The following is a 22,787-nucleotide window of genomic DNA, read 5'->3' on the forward strand; positions in this document are numbered from 1 at the left end:
TGTGGGCGCCCGTGGCTGCTGGGTCTGGTGCAGGGGTGTGGCTGATGTTGTGACTGGTGGCAGCGCGCGCGCGTGATGGCTGTCGGGGCTGACGAATTGTGTACATGTATGTATATGTGTGTGTATGTATGTATGTTTATATATGTGTAAGTGTACATATGTGTATGTATATGTATATATGTGTATGTGTGGGTATGTATACATGTATGTGTGTATGTGTATGTATATATGTATGTATGTATGTATATTTCTGGGGGTACGCTCTGGGCCTGCCTGTCAGACGGGGGGTCGACGCCTCAGGCTACTGCATCCGAACTGCGTGTCTGGAGTTCCTGGGTCCCGCTGTCCATCCCTTCCGGGTGCCCGTCTTGGTTGGGGCCTGTTGGGCCTAGTCCCTGCGTCTATTGTGGTAGCTTGGTGCTGCAAGGTATTCCGAGGTGCTGCGAGTCGGCCAGTTGCTGGGGTAGTGACCTTGTTTGTCAGCATGTCTGTGATCTTCTTTTAATTCTTTTTTTTTAAATTAATTAATTAATTAATTAATTAATTTATTTATTTTTTAATATATTTTATTAATATTATTTTTTAATTTTTCCCCTCCCTCAGGGGGGGGGGCTCGGCGGGGCGGTTGCTGGTTGTTCCATCTCCATCGTTGGGGTCCCTGCGGGTGGGGTGGGTGGTTCCTGTGGCCCTGTGCCTGGGTGGTCCTGCGGCGGCCGGTTTGGGTGGGGTGGCCGGGGGCTGGCCTCGCCGCGCTCTCCGGGGGTGGGGGGTGGGCTCGTGGGGGCCCGGTTGCCGGTGGGGCGGGGGCGGTCTTCCCGTCCGGTTGCGGGGAGTCTCTGGGTCCCTCGGGCGGGGCGTCTCGCCTTTCTGCCCGTGTGGGGTGTGGTCTCTCGCTGGCTTGGGGTCTGGCTGTCCCCTGCTTTTCTCGTGCCCTGTCCTCTGCCGGGTGCGTCTGTCTGCGGCCTGCTGCTGGCCCTTGTGGGCGGTACGGTGGGTCGGGCTCTGGGGTTCCTGTCGCTGGCCGGCTTGGCTGCGTGGGGGCGGTGGTCCCTGGTTCCCTGGGCACCACGCCTCCTGTTTGTGGGTTGGGCTCTCGGGGGTGATGGGGCCGTGCTCTGGCTCCCACGCACTCTGGGAGTCGAATGTATTGTACATGCAAATTCACATATGCTCACATACGTACATAGGTACCTACGCTCCCACATACATACACAAATACAGTACATATTTACCTACCTAATGTTCGTACATCCACACGCACATTCAATATACAAACATACACATACACATACTGTACATATACATTCACTGTACAAACACATATACACATTCTGTACATATACATTCATTGTACAAACACATATACACATTCTGTACATATACAAGTACATATGCATACTTACACTCATGCACATAATCACGTTTCATCAAACATATATTAACGTTGTTGCCCTAGGGTAAACTGGGTGTAACACATGGCACACTGACAAAGCTTAACCTATTGTGACTATAACAATCTACAAGGTTAATGTAGGTTGCTTCTCTTTCTCCCCCTCCATTTTTCTGCATTCTTTCGTATCTCAAGTTATCATTACGTATATGTATTGTTGCATTTAAACAACTGTATTGTTGATAATAAAGGTAAATTATTGGTATTGTTCATTATCAATAGCGCTATTTCTATTGGTATTTGTATTGATCCATTTGTAGTGTAATAATGCTCATTGTCATTTCTGTATTATTTTTTATTTTTCGCTAACTGCTTATTTGCTATTACTTTTACCATCATATTTGTACATGTCATATTTGCTGATGTTGCTCTATTGTTGTTGTTGTTGTTGTTTGCTGTTGTTGTTTTTGTCTCTCTGTCTAATCCCCCTCTTGTCCCCACAATTTCCCCCTCTGTCTTCTTTTTTTTTTCTCTTTCTATCCCCTCCTGCTCCGGCCCGGCTGCACTAAATGATAATATAAATACATTTAATAAAGTCAAATACAAATAAGGCAACAAGAGAAGTATCCTACACTTCTCTTTTGTAAAGTAAATCTGAACCGCCGACATGGGCATCTACATCAACTATATGATTTGCCTGAGAAGCTGGACAGGACACAAAAAAAAAAAAAAAAAAAAAAAAAGCGTTGAGTATTGTTAACTTTAGACATTATCCGATCCCAGTGCCAATGCTAAAACTGTACTTGAAAAAAGGAAACCGTACACATTTGTCTAAAAACAATGCCTCTTTGCCTTTTGAAATTTGAACAGATTAGTAATTGAAATAGGCTTACTTCAATGGTATAAAACGAAATCATAACTAAATTCACAAATTGAAACAATATTCATAAGAATTTGTTATAGTTATCACAGCAAATTCAGCAGCAATAAAGAACAATGGGAATGTCCCACCAAAAAAACCACAATATTTTACAGTACTTTAATTGCATACATTTCGCTGTTTAAGTGCATACAATCAACACAATATGTGCAGGTGAAAAACTAACGTCAAGTGAAACACCATCCCTATGGTTGGGCATTGTTTGAATTTGTGCAATATTGGTTTCCGATTACGGTTCCAATTCTTCAAGAGGCTGGGTTAAAAATTTACTATGGATTTCTCACAGGGATATTTTCAACCAGTTTGAACTTGAATATAAATGTTATACTATTTCTTTCCACATGAGTACACTTCAACAAAAGTTTCACTTTATTTTTGAAAACCTCATAACAAAACATTTACACTTATCCTGTTTATGTGTCAGAGATAGGGATGTTCCGATCAGGATTTAATGCTGCCGATTCAGATGCCGATCATTCGTTAGTGAAATCGGTATTGATTTATGGTGAGTGCTATTAAAGGTGTAACAATGTCAGCATATTTAAACAAGGTACTTATTTTATTTTATTATTTACAAGTGTTTGATCAAAACAAAGTCAACAATACACAATAACTAAACAAAAACAAAAACTACTACCTACTGCTCATTGTAATCCTTTGGTTTTTACCCTCAAAGTCCTCCTGTATCCACGGACTTATTCTCTGAGTTTTGTAAAAACAACCAAAAAAAGATTTTGAGATAATAGAAATATCAACCTTATCACTCTCGTATAAATCATATACTAATACTATTGTTGATATCAACATAATCGATCGAGCCGTTTTCCCCTCGACTTCTATACTTCTTAAAGTTTACTAAGCACTTATTTCTTGTGTATTTCAGGATACTGTGCATTAGCGGCTAGTTTGGCTTTGCAAGTAGCTTGCCTGCTCCTGCTTGCTCTGACTGTGTGCAACATGTTTCGCATAGAAGCCCCCGGACAACATAGCTCCTAGGATCATTGGGACACGCAAACTCCTCTACCACGATAAGGTGGCATCTCAGAAAGGAGATGATTCTACCATGTTGGCAAAATACAAATACACAATACATATACTTATATAACACATAAAACATATTTTATTATACTTTGTTAATTTAACCAGCAAAGCCATTTTGTCATACATTTATTGTGATTCATTGTCATTCATTGTCATTCATAGGGCAGCACGGTGGAAGAGGGGTTAGTGCATCTGCGTCACAATACGAAGGTCCTGAGTAGTCTTGGGTTCAATCCCGGGCTCGGGATCTTTCTGTGTGGAGTTTGCATGTTCTCCCCGTGACTGCGTGGGTTCCCTCCGGGTACTCCGGCTTCCTCCCACCTCCAAAGACATGCACCTGGGGATAGGTTGATTGGCAACACTAAATTGGCCTTAGTGTGTGAATGTGAGTGTGAATGTTGTCTGTCTATCTGTGTTGGCCCTGCGATGAGGTGGCGACTTGTCCAGGGTGTACCCCGCCTTCCGCCCGATTGTAGCTGAGATAGGCTCCAGCGCCCCCCGCGACCCCAAATGGAATAAGCGGTAGAAAATGGATGGATGGATTGTCATTGTCAATTCAATGCATCACACTTTATGTGGTTAAGATACAGCTGTTTGTAATTATACATTTGGCCAGCCAGTGAAGTCTTGTGCCGAAGCATGTATTGATGCTTCGAGAAATTCTCGAACCAATTGGCTCAAGTGGTTCAATGCTTCATGAGGCTTCACCTGACCATCACTAATAAAGAGCATAATCTATTTCAAAAATTAAAGAATGTTACTTCCTTCATTGTCTGTCACAAATATTGCAAAATAACACGTCAAAACAAAAAAGAAGCCCTTGCTTACGTCCATTTTGCAAACTGATTTACATCTTCTACTTCTTCTTTAATTCTTCTTCGGTGGTCCAATGATGGGGCAAATGTCTCAACGTTGTCCCACGCCCCGATCTACGGGCGGCAGCCAGGAGGGGCTTCATGTGGTGGCTGCAATATCTTCCTCAAAGTGGAGTTTCGCGGGATGAGATTTTTTTAGAATTACGACTCAAGACGCAAAACACCCTTTAATGGAAACACCTGCAAGTCGCAAATATACTTCATCAACATTTTTGAAATATCGCTTTTATTTTGCAAAAAATCTGCAATGGAAAAGCAGCTCATAATTAATGCTACATTAATTCATACAAAGTTTATAAAATAAACCTATAACAGGGAAAAAAGTATTTCATTAAAAAAAATGGGATAACATTTGCGATTTTTTCCATCTAAAAAACATGCTAATCCACTCTGATTAACAAATAAACAAGGTAGAGTTAAAACACATCACATTTGACTATTGGTAAAAGTTGTAAGAATGTTTCGGTTTGTGAACCGGCGTAAGAATCATTACTTTTACCTGAGGAGAGCAGTAAGGGAATCGGTTGAAACTACAAACCCTGTTTCCATATGAGTTGGGAAATTGTGTTAGATGTAAATATAAACGGAATACAATGATTTGCAAATCCTTTTCAACCCGTATTCAATTGAATGCACTACAAAGACAAGATATTTGATGTTCAAACTCATAAACTTTATTTTTTTTTGCAAATAAAAATTAACTTAGAATTTCATGGCTGCAACACGTGCCGAAGTAGTTGGGAAAGGGCATGTTCACCACTGTGTTACATGGCCTTTCCTTTTAACAACACTCAGTAAACGTTTGGGAACTGAGGAGCAGTGTTGGGACTAGTAACGCGTTACTGTAACGCGTTACTGTAACGCCGTTAGTTTCGGCGGTAACTAGTAATCTAACGCGTTATTTTTTTATATTCAATAACTCAGTTACCGTTACTACATGATGCGTTACTGCGTTATTTTACGTTACTTTTTATGTAGTATCGGCTAGAAACTGAGGATCTGAGTGTGTTTTATTCCAGCGAAGCAGAGACGTGCTTCTGATTCTTCCTCTGCGCTCTCTGTGTGTGCGTGTGACTGTGTGTCTGAGTGTGGGAAGGGGAGGGGAGGGGAGGGGAGGGGGGTGCGCAATACAACCGTTGGCCAACAAAAAAGTAACCACAGAACACTATACGCCTATACGGTATAGTGTTCTGTGGTTACTTTTTGGTTGGCCAAGCGGACGTGACGACAGGCTGTCCCCACTCAGATCCGCACAGACCGGGAGGGGGCGTGCCTTAAGTCCGGCTGGAAATCGGCAGAAATTTGGAGAATGGTTGTCCCAGGGAGAGGCAGTGAAATTCGGGAGGGTTGGCAAGTATGAGATATTCTCACTTCTTTTCTTTTGTCGAGCACAAAGAAAAGAACATTTTAGTTAAATGTAAGTTGTGTCTTGGATCAAAGATCCCGTCTACTGCCCAAAACAACAATTCAAATCTGCCTGGTTAGGCTCTGTGAATGTCACGTGTGCCTTCCTTAGGTGAAGCCAGCTTTACAGCTATGTTGTTGATTGATTGATTGATTGATTGAAACTTTTATTAGTAGATTGCACCGTACAGTACATATTCCGTACAATTGACCACTAAATGGTAACACCCAAATAAGTTTTTTAACTTGTTTAAGTCGGGGTCCAGATACAGATATATACTGTCAAATATATACTAACATCATAATACAGTCATCACACAAGATAATCATCAGGGTATATACATTGAATTATTTACATTATTTACAATCCGGGGTGTGGGATATGGAGGGGGGGGGTTAGGTTTGGTTGGTATCAACACTTCAGTCATCAATTGCATCATCAGAGAAATGGACATTGAAACAGTGTAGGACTGACTTGGTAGGATATGTACAGCAAGTAGTGGACAGAGAGAGAGATCAGAAAGTATAAGAAAAAGTGTCTACATTTGATTATTTACAATCCGAAGAGGTATTATGTGGAAGGGAGGGTGTTAGTTTAGGGTTGTAGTTGCCTGGAGATGTTCTTTTAGTGCGGTTTTGAAGGAGGATAGAGATGCCCTTTCTTTTACACCTGTTGGGAGTACATTCCATATTGAAGTGACATAGAAAGAGAATGAGTTAAGACCTTTATTAGTTCGGAATCTGGGTTTAACGTGGTTAGTGTTAGTGTTAGTGTTATTATGCTGTTTGTTACTTATGTATGTTATGTTGCAGCTATTTAAAATAGTTTTGTCAATTTGTTCTGGCCTGAAATAAATTGGCCCTTTGAAACATATCTTTGTCTTTGTGTGTTGTATGTAGAGCACATTGCTTAGCAGAGTTCAGTGATGCAAATGTATGTCAAGTTGATCAACAGATTGTATTATTCTCCAGTGCAATAACAGTACTAAAATGAAGGCTAAAAGGGCATTAATGGGAGCTTTAAAAAAAAAAAGTAGAAGAAGTAACTAAATAGTTACTTTTCACAGTAACGCATTAATTTTTGGTGTAAGTAACTGAGTTAGTAACTGAGTTACTTTTGAAATAAAGTAACTAGTAACTGTAACTAGTTACTGTTTTTCAGTAACTAACCCAACACTGCTGAGGAGACACATTTTTTAAGCTTCTCAGGTGGAATTCTTTCCCATTCTTGCTTGATGTACAGCTTAAGTTGTTCAACAGTCCGGGGGTCTCGGTTGTGGTATTTTAGGCTTCATAATGCGCCACACATTTTCAAAGGGAGACAGATCTGGACTACAGGCAGGCCAGTCTAGTACCCGCACTCTTTTACTATGAAGCCACGTTGATGTAACACGTGGCTTGGCATTGTCTTACTGAAATAAGCAGGGGCGTCCATGGTAATGTTGCTTGGATGGCAACATATGTTGCTCCAAAACCTGTATGTACCTTTCAGCATTAATGGCGCCTTCACAGATGTGTAAGTTACCCATGTCTTGGACACTAATACACCCCCATACCATCACAGATGTTGGCTTTTCAACTTTGCGCCTATAACAATCCGGATAGTTTTTTTCCTCTTTGGTCCGGAGGACACGACGTCCACAGTTTCCAAAAACAATTTGAAATGTGGACTCGTCAGACCACAGAACACTTTTCCACTTTGTATCAGTCCATCTTAGATGAGCTCAGGCCCAGCGAAGCCGACTGCGTTTCTGGGTGTTGTTGATAAACGGTTTTCGCCTTGCATAGGAGAGTTTTAACTTGCACTTACAGATGTAGCCACCAACTGTAGTTACTGACAGTGGGTTTCTGAAGTGTTCCTGAGCCCATGTGGTGATATCCTTTACACACTCATGTCGCTTGTTGATGCAGTACAGCCTGAGGGATCGAAGGTCTCGGGCTTAGCTGCTTATGTGCAGTGATTTCTCCAGATTCTCTGAACCCTTTGATGATATTACGGACCGTAGATGGTGAAATCCCTAAATTCCTTGCAATAGCTGGTTGAGAAAGGTTTTTCTTAAACTGTTCAACAAGTTGCTCACGCATTTGTTGACAAAGTGGTGACCCTCGCCCCATCCTTGTTTGTGAATGACTGAGCATTTCATGGAATCTACTTTTATACCCAATCATGGCACCCACCTGTTCCCAATTTGCTTGTTCACTTGTGGGATGTTCCAAATAAGTGTTTGATGAGCATTCCTCAACTTTATCAGTATTTATTGCCACCTTTCCCAACTTCTTTGTCACGTGTTGCTGGCATCAAATTCTAAAGTTAATGATTATTTGCAAAAAAAAAGAAAAGTTTATCAGTTTGAACATCAAATATGTTGTCTTTGTAGCATATTCAACTGAATATGGGTTGAAAATCATTGTATTCCGTTTATATTTACATCTAACACAATTTCCCAACTCATATGGAAACGGGGTTTGTACATCAATTTCCAGTAAGTCTTACTGATGCGGACAGCGTGATTTAGTTGGCCTGAGTTGCACGGCGAGCTCTGTGTCCTGACAGTGGCACATCCCATTTAGAACCATATCTCTCAACACTATTAGTAAATTATTCTTGCGTGTCTAAAAACAATTAGCTGTGTCACAACAGAAAGCAGCTACAGCCCTATGGAAGTGTCTCTTACTCTCTAAAAACTATTTGCCTGCGCTCAAGAATTTTTCACTGATATTTAAAGAAAACATGATGACTGCAATCGATCAATCCTCCCAATACACCCGGGGGCGTTTAATGTCGGACGAGTGATAGATTGTCAAGTCTTTGACTATTTGAAGACAGGCCCAACAACCTACACATATGAAATACTAAATATGAAACCCATCAGCAGTTATAAGCTTTTTTGAATAGAAAGGTCTTCAGGAGAGCTTTAAAATAGTCCAATCCTTGCCAAGCATAAAGTGTCTCAGACTGGCAGCAGGTTGTAACAGAGATACAGATAAAATAGAAGAGGTCTTTTTTTCTCCACAGAAAGGCACAGCCGGTACATTAAAAATCGGCTGTTTGTTTTTCAGCTCTGCGTTAGAGAACAGTAAGTTGTACAAAAAGTAGTGAAACAAACCGCTGGACATGTGCTTGTAAACGTTCAGAGAAGGTAAATTAAGTTCATCTGTAAAGATTAGTATTGCTTTTTAAGTTCCTCTTGAAATTTCACCTGAAAGCCTATTATTTCTAACTTTTTGTGAGTATAGTGTATATTTTTGAGTCACCCCCTCCCTGCCTCTAATGGATCAATGACATTATTTTCTCCCTCATTTTCTCAAGGTCACGTCTGAAATTCTCCAGTAGAAGCATCCCCTTTATGAATGGCTCAGATATTAGACTACCTGTATTGTTCAGCTCGGAACAAACTCACACTGTAAGTTCTTGAATTCATCTTCACTTCTTCACAGTCGTTTTGTTCTCACAATTTGTTATACCAATTTTAGCAGTTGTTGTCTTCTTTGATTTCCACTCACAGATGTTTAATGGGATGTCTTTGGAGGATCTGCAAAGTTTTATCTCAAAACAAGAGAAACTATCTATCACACTTCTGCCAAATTGTGGGGATGATTCAAATGTTACACAAAGAGGACAAAGCTGGCATGAATGCTCTACTGGTAGTCAAGGACATGGTAAGATACGAGTCGGAATATACAGTTGCACTCAAAATGTATCACCTAATTGTATTTATTTGATTGAAATATATGGCACATACATTTTCTTTAAATAAATGTGATATAAATACATATGTTAGTATACAATGGGGGTTGAATAATTTCAGAGAACTGTACTACATGAACAAGGGGATGGGTCAAATGCAGAGGACAGATTTCACCACACCTAGTGTGTGTGTGACAATCATTGGTACTTTAACTTTACCTTTATATATGTACACATATATGTGCATATGTATACATGTATATACATGTATGTGTGTATGTATATTTGTCTGTATATGTGTAAATATATATTTTTATGTGTGTGTGTGTGTGTGTGTGTGTGTGTGTGTGTGTGTATGTACATGTATATATATGTGTATATGTATGTAAGTGTATATGTATGTATGTGTATATGTGTATTTGTATATATGTATGTCTATTTATATATATGTGTAAATATATATGTATGTATTTATACACACACGTAATTATACATTTTCTTTTATATATAAACTCAAGTTGCCAATCTTGCCGATGTTTTAATTGTGCATATATCTTATAAGGATCAATCCCAAAAACAGTGCCATTGTTGTCCACACCGTATTCATTCAAAACAGCATCGCTCTCGTTGTAGCTACAATCAATGATTGAGCATATGTTATGGCCCATGGATGGGTTTATAAAAGCTGTGGTACATAAACACTATTTAATCATGATTTGTAAAATATGCACAAAGTGGAAAGAAATCGTGATGAAGAAGGTGTAGCAATGTAAATATTACCCAAACATACAACAGGCAAAAGCTGCAACATTAGTCTATCCACCTGAGGGCACTGTTGGTTAGTGGATAAAGCAACCATAGCAGTTGTGTATTACTGAAAAAGTTGGGTGACATTAATATAAGGACTGTATATTTTCGCATAGATATGTACCTACACCTGCCATCCAAATGTTTACTTCACTTCACAATTGTCAGCTATTAATTGTTTCTAATCACCAAAAATCTGCATCAGCACATTTGCACTTCAAGGGTATCAAAATGTATTTTTCAAACATGCTAACTTTTAATAAATGGCCATTTTATGAAAAAAAAAATGTTTGGAAAATTAGCTGTCTTGAGATATTGAACTGTTTTGTTTTGTTTATTATACAATATTGCATGTTTTTAACAACAAATAAAATTTACAATTAGTGTTGAATAATTTTGCGCTACATTTAACTCTCATGACTTTATGTGTTTTCCATGAAGCTGAAACAGCTTTGGCTGATGTAGCTTTGAACATCCTGTGTCTCCTCATGAGAGAGCAGTGGAGTTGGCTTTGCACTGAGAATATTCAAAGGACCATCAGGCTACTTTTTGGGACCCTTATTAACAGGTAAGACACTACATTCTTGTAACAGTGGTGCCTTTGAGAGAGAAGATCGGATTTATTAACCTTTCAAAACCACCAGTTCCCAGTACAGGAAGCAGAGTGGTTGCATTTGTGTTGTTATGGTAACTATACAGCTACCTAACAGGAAGAATATCCGCTAAAAGCTTAACCAACACAATTTTTGAAAAACAGAAGACAATTTTAAAACACAAGCACTTAAATGGCAAATGTTGAGAACTATCAAGCATTCTGAGACAAGCATATGCGGTGCGTATTTTTACAAAACACCAATGATGATTAGCACCGTTTGAAAGCTAACACTTAGTCCTTCCAACAGAACAAGTATTATTCTCGTACAGTTAAAACTCACTGAATAATCAGCCTCATGTTCTCTCATCCAGTAGCAAAGATATGTACATTTTCATATACAGTATACAGTAACCATCATTACCACAACAATTACTAATAATACATTTGTTGACATGTTGACACTTACCATAATTAATTTAATCTCTGAAAGTTTGCTCACTTACTGTGACAATGTGAAATTGGACTAATGCACACTACTCTAGTTACCCTTAAAAAAAGAAGACTCCCAAGGCAGTAAACTAATATACAGACTCTTTCCTTTTGATCTTCCAGTCTAGTACTGTGACCTCATGCTCCCTGGGGTGTCAGTACAAGAATATTGTTGCTTAATTTTGATACAGAGTCTGCTATTTTAAGATGTTCCACTGGCCAACTATGAAAGGCCTTCTGCTTTTGTTTGGCCTTGTCTAAATTAGGCAGCAGTCTGTCAGTATCGCAGTGACAACTCTGTGTGACAGGTATCAGCTCTCATTTGTCATATCTTTAGATGGAGCATCTTCTCTCCCTACAGTTAAGGAATAATTTACAGGTTTTTCTTAGACCGCAATCTGGACGGAAATGAAACTGGACTAGATCGTTGCAATGAGAATGAAGCAAAGTTGGGCAGCTACTGTTTTCAGTAAAGGAGAGGACTGGGTCAATGACGGTTATGTTCACAATGAGACAATATGCCCTGTCCAGTGATTAATTGTAACCATATACAGTGAAACCTGTTGAAGTCGACCCCGTTTGTGTCGTTAATTTAAATCGACCAATTAATCAAGGCCTGGTCAATTGTGTTCTTATTTCTAAAAAGGCTTTGTTCAAGCCAATGTCTACATACATGGTCAATCGCTTTTGACGACATAAAAATTGAGACTCAAACAGTAAAAAAATATAAAAATATTGGTAACTTCATCATAACCAGCGCAGATTTACGGTTATGTCAAAGTCAATAAAAGCAAAAGACGAAAAGTAAAGGGGCAACAGTAAATGAACTTGCATTCAAAACTTCAGCATAAGACCACCAGCCCTGTCTTCTTTTGCGGTCGACTTCCCAGCTGTTCTTTTATTCCCCTATCTGAAACTAAACAAAATGTACCGTTTAAATGTTGCACTAAAGGAGAAAAGCAATGTCAATTAACTGTCATAAATTCAAAAATCCTTTATTATTACCCATTCTGGTTCCGTTTCTGGCCAAAGTCACGAATAAATGTGCAAACCATGGCTATTTTCAGTTATGTTGACGTTAACCAGCCAATCTGAGGGATGGTTACATAAACAAGGTTCCACTGTACAAATGTGTTCTTTTATGGCTTCAGTACGGGATATGTATTGGCTTCCTTCACAGAGCAGCATAATTCATATATCCAGAGTCCAAATGGCGCTACAGCTCCCCCAGTCTTCTGCTGCACCTGTCACACAATGAGTGATTGATTCTTTATTTTTTACTTCCTAAAATAGAATATTAATGCTCGGATAAACAAAGCCAATGGCACTGCGAGTACCTAATGACAGCTTGATGTTTGAGGTGAAGACGAGCTCAGGGATGGATGATTCGAAGCCTGTCAGCGGCTTCCTAAGGGAATGACCTCTGTCTTTCAATGTTTTTTTTTGTTTTTGTTTTTTTGCTTCACTGTTCCAGGTATCTTTCTCTGGCATTTATTTGTCCGCACGCGTTTTGTAGACATAAATTAATGAGACTTCTTTCTCATAATACATTTTTTAGAAATCTCTGTTTTATTTTATTTGGTTAAACCTCCAACATTTAATAATCCGACACGTTTTTTTAAAGAAGTATTTTGGTATTACAAGAGAAGGCATTTGCATGACTGTTTTGCAGGCATGTGATTTTCTCAGTACATATTGTAGTCATATAAGATTGTATACTTATTATAGTAATGTTTAATTAATCATTTCAGCAATGAGCATGCTTTGTGAGTGGAATGGTTAGTACAGTAGTTGGTTATAAATACTGTATTATAACCAACTACTGTATGTATCAGAACTTTTTTTTTTTAAACTTTGATACGAATTAGTCTAGACACAATTTGGCCTGTGCTCGTGATGGAATTTTATTTTATTTTTTTGACTTGGGTCACTAAAAAGAGCTCGCTCCAGAATGGCTCCTCTGCTTTTTTGTTCATTAAAATTAATTACCACAATCATATTGACTTTTATTATCAAAATAACTAACTAAAAAATAAAAATTATATGGAAAACTAAATATTTATTATATATATGTGTGAGAGCTACACATATTATATTTTAAGTACATTTAACAAAATACAGTCGATAATTGGTTCCAGGCCTGACTGTGGTAAATACGTTTGTGTGAAATAGCATTTCTATTATTAAAATAGAGCATAAAAACTGTTTACAACCTTTTAAATACATTCTTTTACACTATTCCAAACATAAAATATCACCCATATAATCACCTTTACACTTGTTTTACCCAATATAGTAGCCATAAGTGGGCTCCTGGTACCAGGAGGATCCATTATCCGTCATTGCTCTGGCTTTTGTCAAGGATTTCATCATGGCTAGTACGTGGAAATATTTGTCACATCTTGGACAATTCCTCAAAGTTTGAACTGAGCTTAAAAGTGCTCAAACATCATCATCATCATTAAATATAGCTCACATCATAGGCTCACTAAAGTCATGTGGAGCTGTGTTATGGATGTCAAAGATGAAGTGCATCAGCAGTGTTTGTTTCCACTTAGCATGAAGCAGCGTGCCCAGTCCCTTCAGTTCTGCTGCTTTTGGTCCAGCTTTTGTTGTTCGGCATCCCTCACGTCAAAGGCTAACCAATGTGGATATGTTTTATTGGTTACGCAGGTGTTGAAAATTAAAGTGCATAAAAAGTGTTAACCACCTTTTCAAGTGGTACCTTGGCAACAATGCAACGACACAATCGAGGGAACAACACTAAAACAAATCAAATGTAATCTGTGCCTCCTGTTTTGGACTAAATTGAAGCACAATTTTGAAAACAGAACCGTTTTCTAGCACAGTGAAGGTGCACTCTGGGAAGTGCAATGGTGTTGTGATGGTGCGCCTGGAGTCACAAAAGAAAATGCATGTTTCAAGCATTTTTTTTTTTTTTGTGTTAAAAAACAAATGCAAGCAGGCACTAAATCAAATCAATTTAATTTGTTTTAATCAGTCCCTTACGTCTTCCAGCAGCTATAAAGTTATAAAATGGCATTGCTGAATTCACTATATGTCTAATATGTTTATTTCTGACAGTCCCAATATGTTGACACGCACACAGACTGGGTATTCTTACTCCATCACATCCTTTTTTGTGTAACTGTGCTAGTTTGCACGTATCTTTCAAACATTTTAAATATCGCACCAACACAGTGGCCGCAAGACTTATCAAACACTTGATAAGTCACATTGTTAAATGTGTTTTTTTTACCTCTCCTCCTACTATTGTGGACGTTCTAATAATCTGCATATATTTTGCAGATACATAAAGACAGACACGGCAAACGGATTTTCTATTTTCAATCAGTCGCTTTGTGTGTGCTATCGAGTTTGCACATTTTACATTTTTTTTACAAAAATAGGGACTAGAACCAATTATGCATTTTTGCTTAAGTAGAAACATGTTTCTATATACACAAATTACATTTGTAATTGAAGGTTACATGGTACTATACACGGTCTGTGGTACTGTTTTACTGTAGTGGATGTCCTTAGAAACGTCAAATCGGGTGTGTATGATACATCTGTTTTTTATTTGTCAATACTACTACCCTGTGCATATGTTGAGCACAATCATTTGTTGTAACAAATCCTTGGTCTTGTAGCCAGTTGTAAACGTGTCACCGTATTTTTTTGAGAAAGTGAGGAAAAACCATGGTTCACCTAATTAACAACACAAACATTTGTAGGAATTTGTTTTGAGATATTAGCAGTACTGAGAGAGTAGCCATTTTTCTTTGGTTCTGAATCGCTCAAGTTTTCTTCCAGATGGGATTTTAACAGCAGTGGTTCCTACTATTTATTATTTTTGGACAGTTTTAACTGGCACTTGTTCTTGACAGATATGTTTGTTTTATCATGTGGTAACACAACATCTGACCACATGCTTTGTTATGTCAGAAACAGATGATTCTTCTTGACAGAAATCTGGTTAATTAACGATTTCCCTTCTAAATGATTGGACCCGATTCTTTCAACTAGTGTTTAATTTAATCTTTTTTTTACTGTAACAATATCACTATCTTATTATTTTTCACACTGACTTCACATATTTTTCCTGGATGAGGTTGGAAGTATGAAGAATTTTAGTAACGCAGCTCTACTGTGACGTCCTGGCAGTACGTGTGTGGTCAGAACAGACCGACTTGGTATTGATGAGAAGAGGGGAGAGAGTTGGATAAAAAAAAAATGCTTGTTACATAATCGGACATGTGCTCCGCATTGCTGGATTGGAGGAGGTGTGACATCTCTGTACAGACTGTTCCTGGGACAAAAGCGGTCGCAGTCCTCAAAGTGGAAGCAGACTGAGTGGTTTGTCTCTAACCAATTAGGGTCAGAGTTAAAGCAAAATAATCCAAATAACATGCTGAGTTTAGATTGCCAATTGTAGTCACCTTGTTCAGGTGCTTTTTTTAATTATAATTTATGCAGTACAGTAAATACCTTCATGGTTGTTTGCAGCCTTGTGACACACACAAATCTTGATGATATTCTAGCGACCATCAAAGTTAAATTTGAGTTGACATAATAGTAAATGCTTTTGACTCGTAATAACTGTGGATAATCCATACGTCCCCCCCTTCCCCCTCCCCACCATGCAGCCATGCAAGGACATGGGTGTGTGGAATTAAAACAAGTCTTAAATAATCAATAATCAGCTCAGACAAAGCAGTGAGGTAAAACACAAATAAACATAGCAGCCTTGCAGAGACCTAACTAAATAAGGCACTGAGTAAAAATAGCAGAAAGCAGACGAAACGAAACTATGCGATGTGGCGTTCAGTGGTATTAAGGAGTTTACCGAGCCATCAAGAAATAACATGAAACAAATCCCATGCATTAAAACACAATGGTCTGGCACGGTCATCAACATTCCCACTTTAAAGGACTATTTACAAAATAAAAGACAGCTGTGTCCTGTTTTCTACACAAAGTCCAGTCTAGAGGCAGCAGTAAGAACCAACAAAGTAAATAGATGTAACAAAAATAAAATCACAGAACATGTAATAATGGCAAAAACAAACCAACAAATAGTCCAAACTGTCACGAGGAACCTGCCAGGAACAGCATAGTATGGAGCACAAAAATGGAGCAAAACTAGCTGCGTATGGAAAAAATAAATAAATAAAAATGATGGAAAAGTCCACAAATAAAAAGAAAACATGACACTTACTTGTACTATTTTTTACTGTACTGCGTTTTCCAAGAACATTATTTTTAGTTTGATTAGAATTGTTATTTCATTTGAAGCTATTAAACTTACAGCATATGTTAAATATTAATATATTTATATCGGAAGAATACCTCTAGAGAAAAAGCGCTTTATATAAATGTAATTCACATGTTAAGTGTAAGGTAATTGTGGCTTGTCATTTATATTTTCTGTTAAAACAATACTGTGAAAATTGGCAGAATTCGGACATACAGTAGTTACAACTGATACATAATTATGATCAATTATTAAGAAAACTGTGATTAATCTGATTAAATTGTTTTAATCATATTTCATCCCAAATATGTTCTTGAAGTAAAGACTAAGATTAGTCGGCAGTTACATCTGATGGTCCCAGTCAGAAGGTTACATTACATACACTCATCATGGGAATGAATGTCAGATCATAAAGCATAAAGCAAATAAATTGTCCAGTCCCATGTTGATAGTATTCAAAACTTGAAAATGGTCTTCTAGTTGTTAGCTAGTTAACCATGGACAAATGCAAATAATCATAAACAAATATTTCAATCGTTTGACAGCCCTACTTATAATGCAGTTTTACCTTAAATTAACTAGCAGCATTGCAAAAAGCTGCTATTGTCAGAAGAGCCTACCTGGCTTTTGCCAAATTATCCAACATCATGGGACTTTTGGAGTTATTGATCGTACAAAGGGTGATATCGTACAAATACAATAATTATCATACTGTACATCTAGCTACGCTGATTCATCTACAATGTTTGAACTGTTGAGCTTGAATGTCTCCAATTAGACTTCTCCTTCCTACATCTTCACTGACTTCCTTGAACTAAAGTACTACGATGCATATTCCTTTTATCGGTCAATTCTATAAAAATAATTATAAATTCAAAGTTTAACATTGGAACTGTAGGTAACCATCATCTCATCTCATTATGGGTCAGATATACCCATAGTGAAGGTTATGAAATATTTGAAATATATCCTGAGTTAAAGCCTGTAAATCTCTATATGCGTTATCCTTATTTAGTTGTAGTCCATTGCAACCACATGCAAGACGGAACCTAATTATCAGCACTTAAGTTACATGGAGAACAAGTACGACATACTGAAACACCACTGGGATGTTTGCAAAAAGATCTCGATGAAAGATAAATGCTGTGTTGTAAATAAGTCAGTAGCCGGATGAAGTAATGTGGAAACCCTTTTGGCCTCTTCACAACCCTGGTGTCTGTTTTCGCCACTCACCTGATTCTGTGGCCTGAGATGTGCCAGGTTCATCCTCTGTCTCCAGAGACACACTTGTGCAATGACATTGTGTCTGTTGAAAAAAATGCGTGGTTATTTTACCTAAAATTGGAGTGGGTTTTACTTCTCTGTATTTGCCATAAATGGCAACAGAATTGAATTGCGCTTGTGTCTGACACAATTGTGGTTGCTGGCTAGCTCAAAATTATTTTTCTTTGTTCAATTAATTATTCTTGCATAACACGTTGTCCAAACATTTGTCATATATTAGCTGTGATTTTCTGTATTGATTAGCTAATGGAATTATTTAGTCTGTGATCGCTCTTTGTCTTAGTGTCATTGTTGACTAATTAGTTTAATCATCCCTTCCATATACAGGGGCACCTACGTTTCCGTACACCCTACATTTTGTCCGATTCCTTTTTTGATTATAATTTTTTGCAAAACATTTCTCCCGGTTTTTGATGTACATGTGTGTCGGTTATTGTACGGCCAAGTACATTTATCTGTTTATCATTCTGTGCATTCGAGTGTCCAAACACACAATCCTATTCATTGGTGACTCAGTCTCTGTGTTTATATTTATGACTATGATTGCAAAATAACGCACAATTGGGCCAAATAAAGTTGCACTTGCCAGCACATTGATAAAAAAAAGTGAGGAACACAATACAATTGTTCCAAAGCACTTATCGCCTTGTTGCTCAACAAAAGCCTTAATAAAACTTAAAGTGGTGTTATATGTTCAGAAATACATTTATTTCCACATTCATATGTATTTCACATAGTTTCCTGGATGTAAACCTAAAATTATTCTATGTGAAGTTATTTTTGTTACTATTTTTGGGTGTCTGGAACAATTAGATTTTTCTTACGGAAAACATAGCTTCGATTTTCGTACGATCCAGTCTTTGTCAGACCTTTTGGAACAGAAACCAAGATACTGCTGTATTATTATTTTTTGTATCATTCATTTTGCAAGTTGATTGACGAGACTTGTAACACGGTGGTGTTTTCCTCTTCATTTTCCTATCTTAAAAATATTATTTTGAAGTGAGCTGAAAAACCACTGTGGTATTTGTATTGGCACTTACGCAATACAGACTTAAGGCTCTACCAGACCGCAGCATCTACTATAGCATTTCTTGGCATTTGTTTGCTTTAATTGGCTGAAGAATGTGTGTGGTTTTGCTTGGGCCAATAGGAAATTGATCTTTATAATGATTGCCATACGACTGTAGTGGTGATGACAGTTGAAACCTAATTTGATTATTGTTATTGTAAAATCATCTGGTGGAGACTAGATAAAGTATCAATGTGGTATGCACCGAAATAAGACTGTTAATACAAAGTTTGTGTGCCATATGTGTGCCAGGCTGAAGCTTGGGTGTCTTGATTTTGACCTTCATGCAAATAATAGCAACATGAGAATCACAAAACCACGTGTGTCCACATTTAAACTACATGTGAAAACAGAACTAACATTTGTGAATGTCAGACTGCACTGTGGCCTGATTGGTAGTGATGATGTGATGATCCTGGGCCTACTAGAAAGGACTTTATGCTTTACCGGCACCAAACTTTACAGTGAGATGAAAACAACTTGGCTTCAGTGCTGACATAAGTTGTGCTTAGAATGTCAACTGCATTGGCATTGCATCAACATCTCCAAGAATAAGGCCGCATAGTTCTACCCCACTGCAGGCTATAACCATATTAATATAGTGAAGGCAAGTTTATTCATAATTCGTAGACAGGGCAATAAAAGTGCTTTACAGAAAATTATTAAAAAAAACTACAATAAAAATGTAATAATCACAAAGTAATTATAATTCAAGTTAAAATCATAGAATAAAATCACCATAAAAACAATCATAATTCAAATTAAAATCAAAGAATGTAGATAAAATACTTTCAGTTGTCATATGCACAGACAAAAGTGTGTTCAGCCTGGATTTGAACATTGCCAACAAAACCCTGATTACATCAGCAACCTGTCTAACCCTGGATTCCCACTGGATGCTGAATGACAACAGAACGGCACCCGCACTACGCCGGACTCTTTTCGTTCCGCTGGTTTAACTTCAGTGTTTACTTTACCTCATTCGCGAGATCTCGTAAAAGTCTGCACTATTTTGCTGCACAGCGGAGCCACCACAGAACGGCAATGGCAATTGCTAACTGGCAGCGCCGTTCCAAGGCGGCTACGTTTCGCTGTTGTACTACAACAGTTTTCTTATTACTAAAAAGTTCTCGTTTTTGTCGACATAAAAATCCACATCTCGTAGCATTGTTATCTTCATCATTATTGCTCAGGAGATTTTGCAAAAGCAGATATTTGATTATGTCAAAGTCATAAAAGCAACAAAGGAAAGGAACTTCCATCCATCCATTTTCTACCGCTTATTCCCTTTGGGGTCGCGGGGGGCGCTGGAGCCTATCTCAGCTACAATCGGGCGGAAGTATCCTCTTTAATAGTGTAATAGAAAATAAAATATCAATATAGTAGCTTACAAAACTGAGTGTGTCACCTGCTTTTCAGCACAAAGCTGTCTATACCATTTTAAAGGAATGTTGTTTTTAAATTAGTGTTGCATTAAGTCTCATTTTGGTGTGTTTACGTACAGCTTTGAAAAAAATAAATGATTAGTAATCTAAAGTATATACCTAGTGGTTAGAGTGTCCGCCCTGAGATCGGTAGGTTGTGAGTTCACACCCCGGCCGAGTCATACCAAAAACTATAAAAATGGGACCTATACCTCCCTGCTTGGCACTCAGCATCAAGGGTTGGAATTGGGGATTAAATCACCAAAAATGATTCCCGGGCGTGGCCACCGCTCTGCCCACTGCTACCGCAATGGGTCAAATGCAGAGAATAATTTCGCCACACCTCGTGTGTGTGTGTGTGACAATCATTGGTACTTTAACTTTATATAGTGAGGACATATAGTATCTCATCAATGTAAGTACACCCTTCACATGTTAAAAACTATTTTATTACAGTATATCTTCTCAAGGGGCAAAACGATGAAAATGAAACTTGTATGTAATGATAGTCGAAGTGGAGGCTTGTTAATAAGACCGCCCACCAAACAAAGCTTCCCAAAGAGATGGTCAGAAAGAAGCTGTAGAAGGTCTGTAAAACATAATCTATGCAATATTTTGACCCCTAAAAAAACACCACTTCATGTTATGTAGACCACAAGGAAGTGTTTTAGAGGTAGAAAAAAAACCACGACATGACCCCTTTATTGCGCTTCATAAACCGGTGAGCCTTCTGTATGAAAATAGACCGGTTCATCGACAGTGCGCCTTATAATTCGGTGCGCCTTATGGTCCGGAAAATATGGTACATACTTTTTGAGCAAATTCAACACTACCATGATGATGGTAACAGTGATCATTATGGTCACAATAATAGTGATATGATTTTTAAAAAATCGTTAAACACCTAGCAGCTCGTATAGCAGTAGTAGGCAGTACAAGTTAAATAATAGTTTCTTCGTTTTGCAGTCATGCTTTGTGGTGGTAGCATTACACTGTGTGGCTACATGAGTGCTGTCGTTACTGGGAGCTATGGTTCATTAAGGGAAACTTGAATTCAGAGTGTGCTGTGACATTTTGAAACTCAGCATGATCTATTTATTCCTTTTGCAAACATCCACCAGCTCTGCGATATCATCATTCAGAAGTGGAAAATAATTCTATTAACAACTGTTCAGGTTTTTGACTATAGATCATACCATTCCTAACAATGCCACACATTTGTTTAATTTGTTGTTTACTGCTACAAGCAAAATACTACAACACTGATTTATCCAACAAGACAACTTTGCCTTTTATCAGTACTTGTGCACTAAAACTTGGAGCCAGGCCTTATCCTTATATAGTCTTACTCTTCCATATTACCACAGCTAGTTTGTTTGGTTTTTGTGGTATGTTGAATAAAGAAACTTAGGGGTGTTCTTTTACTCTGGAATTATTTGGTCATGGTCCTGCCACGTCCCCATAATGGCTGCTGATTTCTTCCTTCTTCACAGTCTGCTGATTAATGATCTCATATGTGGGAATGTAAACTGTTTTTGGGATGTTCCCGCTCTGCTGCTGCTCTTCTTTCAAGCATGTGTGTGTGCATGTGCATGCAGCACATTTATATGCTGTATTTTGATTGCTGTGAAATGTAATTTTTTTAAAAACAGATTAATCACACTTTTGCATTTGGATTACTCATTATCAATTACAGGTTATTACTTGCTTGCATAATTTAAAGGGGTCATATTGTGCAAAACCAACATTTCTTACCTGTGGGCACCTGTTTTTTGTGCATCTGGGAAAATGTTAATCCAAACCATGGAGGCGTGGCGGAGATATTTATAAAACACTTGTTCCTCTTTTTAAACCATACGTTTGGAATTTGTGAAGATTCCAATGTATTTTGTCATAGTTATGTCAGCAGTTGTCTCCATACATGGTAAAGGTTTATCCGCTTTGTGTGAGTCTGCCATTTTTATTCTGTTGTATTCAATTCGTTCCTTATTTTTCTCTATCCTCTTGTTGTGGGGCAGACTGACTTGTACATGCACTTGCATGCTAAAATGTTACATTGTTGTTCTAAGAAAACAAAGCACACTACAAACTACAACATGGAGACACGGTTGAAGGGGGTTTAGTCTCCGAAAGGGATTCGGCACATAAATATGACCGCCAACAAAACAGTGCATTCTGTGGAGAGAGTCAGAAAGTGGCTTGAAGACGGTCTGTAAAACAAAATCTACAGGTATGCAAAATGTTGACCAAAGCACCCCCATTATATGTATACACAAGGAAGTGAATAACAAAATCATGATATGACGCCTTTAAATTAACTTAAACAAGACGCCAATGTTTGGACACAAATGCAGTTTTATTGTCAGATTGTCACCCTGTAACATTAATAAAATGTTTTACTTGGACACTACATTATTTATTTACTCAAAACTTGGTCACAGTTTTATCTGTGTGTGACAATCATTAGTACTTTAACTTTAACTAATGTCCAGTCAGGGTGTATTGTGGACTTAAAGGCCTA

General features: G+C 38.1%; 1 protein-coding gene across 3 annotated transcripts in view; it reads left to right on the forward strand.

Moving 5' to 3' along the window:
• Positions 1 to 22,787, forward strand: part of LOC133572642 (sorting nexin-19-like) — a 67,226-nt gene that overhangs the window by 37,370 nt on the left and 7,069 nt on the right. For all 3 annotated transcript variants that reach the window (XM_061925490.1, XM_061925489.1, XM_061925491.1), the window contains exons 9-11: positions 8,961 to 9,054; positions 9,157 to 9,310; positions 10,587 to 10,713. In XM_061925490.1, coding sequence (XP_061781474.1) covers positions 8,961 to 9,054; positions 9,157 to 9,310; positions 10,587 to 10,713 — 375 coding nt within the window. The remainder of the gene's footprint in view (positions 1 to 8,960; positions 9,055 to 9,156; positions 9,311 to 10,586; positions 10,714 to 22,787) is intronic.

This window comes from Nerophis lumbriciformis, linkage group LG30, assembly GCF_033978685.3.
Source record: "Nerophis lumbriciformis linkage group LG30, RoL_Nlum_v2.1, whole genome shotgun sequence".
Classification (NCBI taxonomy): Eukaryota; Metazoa; Chordata; class Actinopteri; order Syngnathiformes; family Syngnathidae; genus Nerophis; species Nerophis lumbriciformis.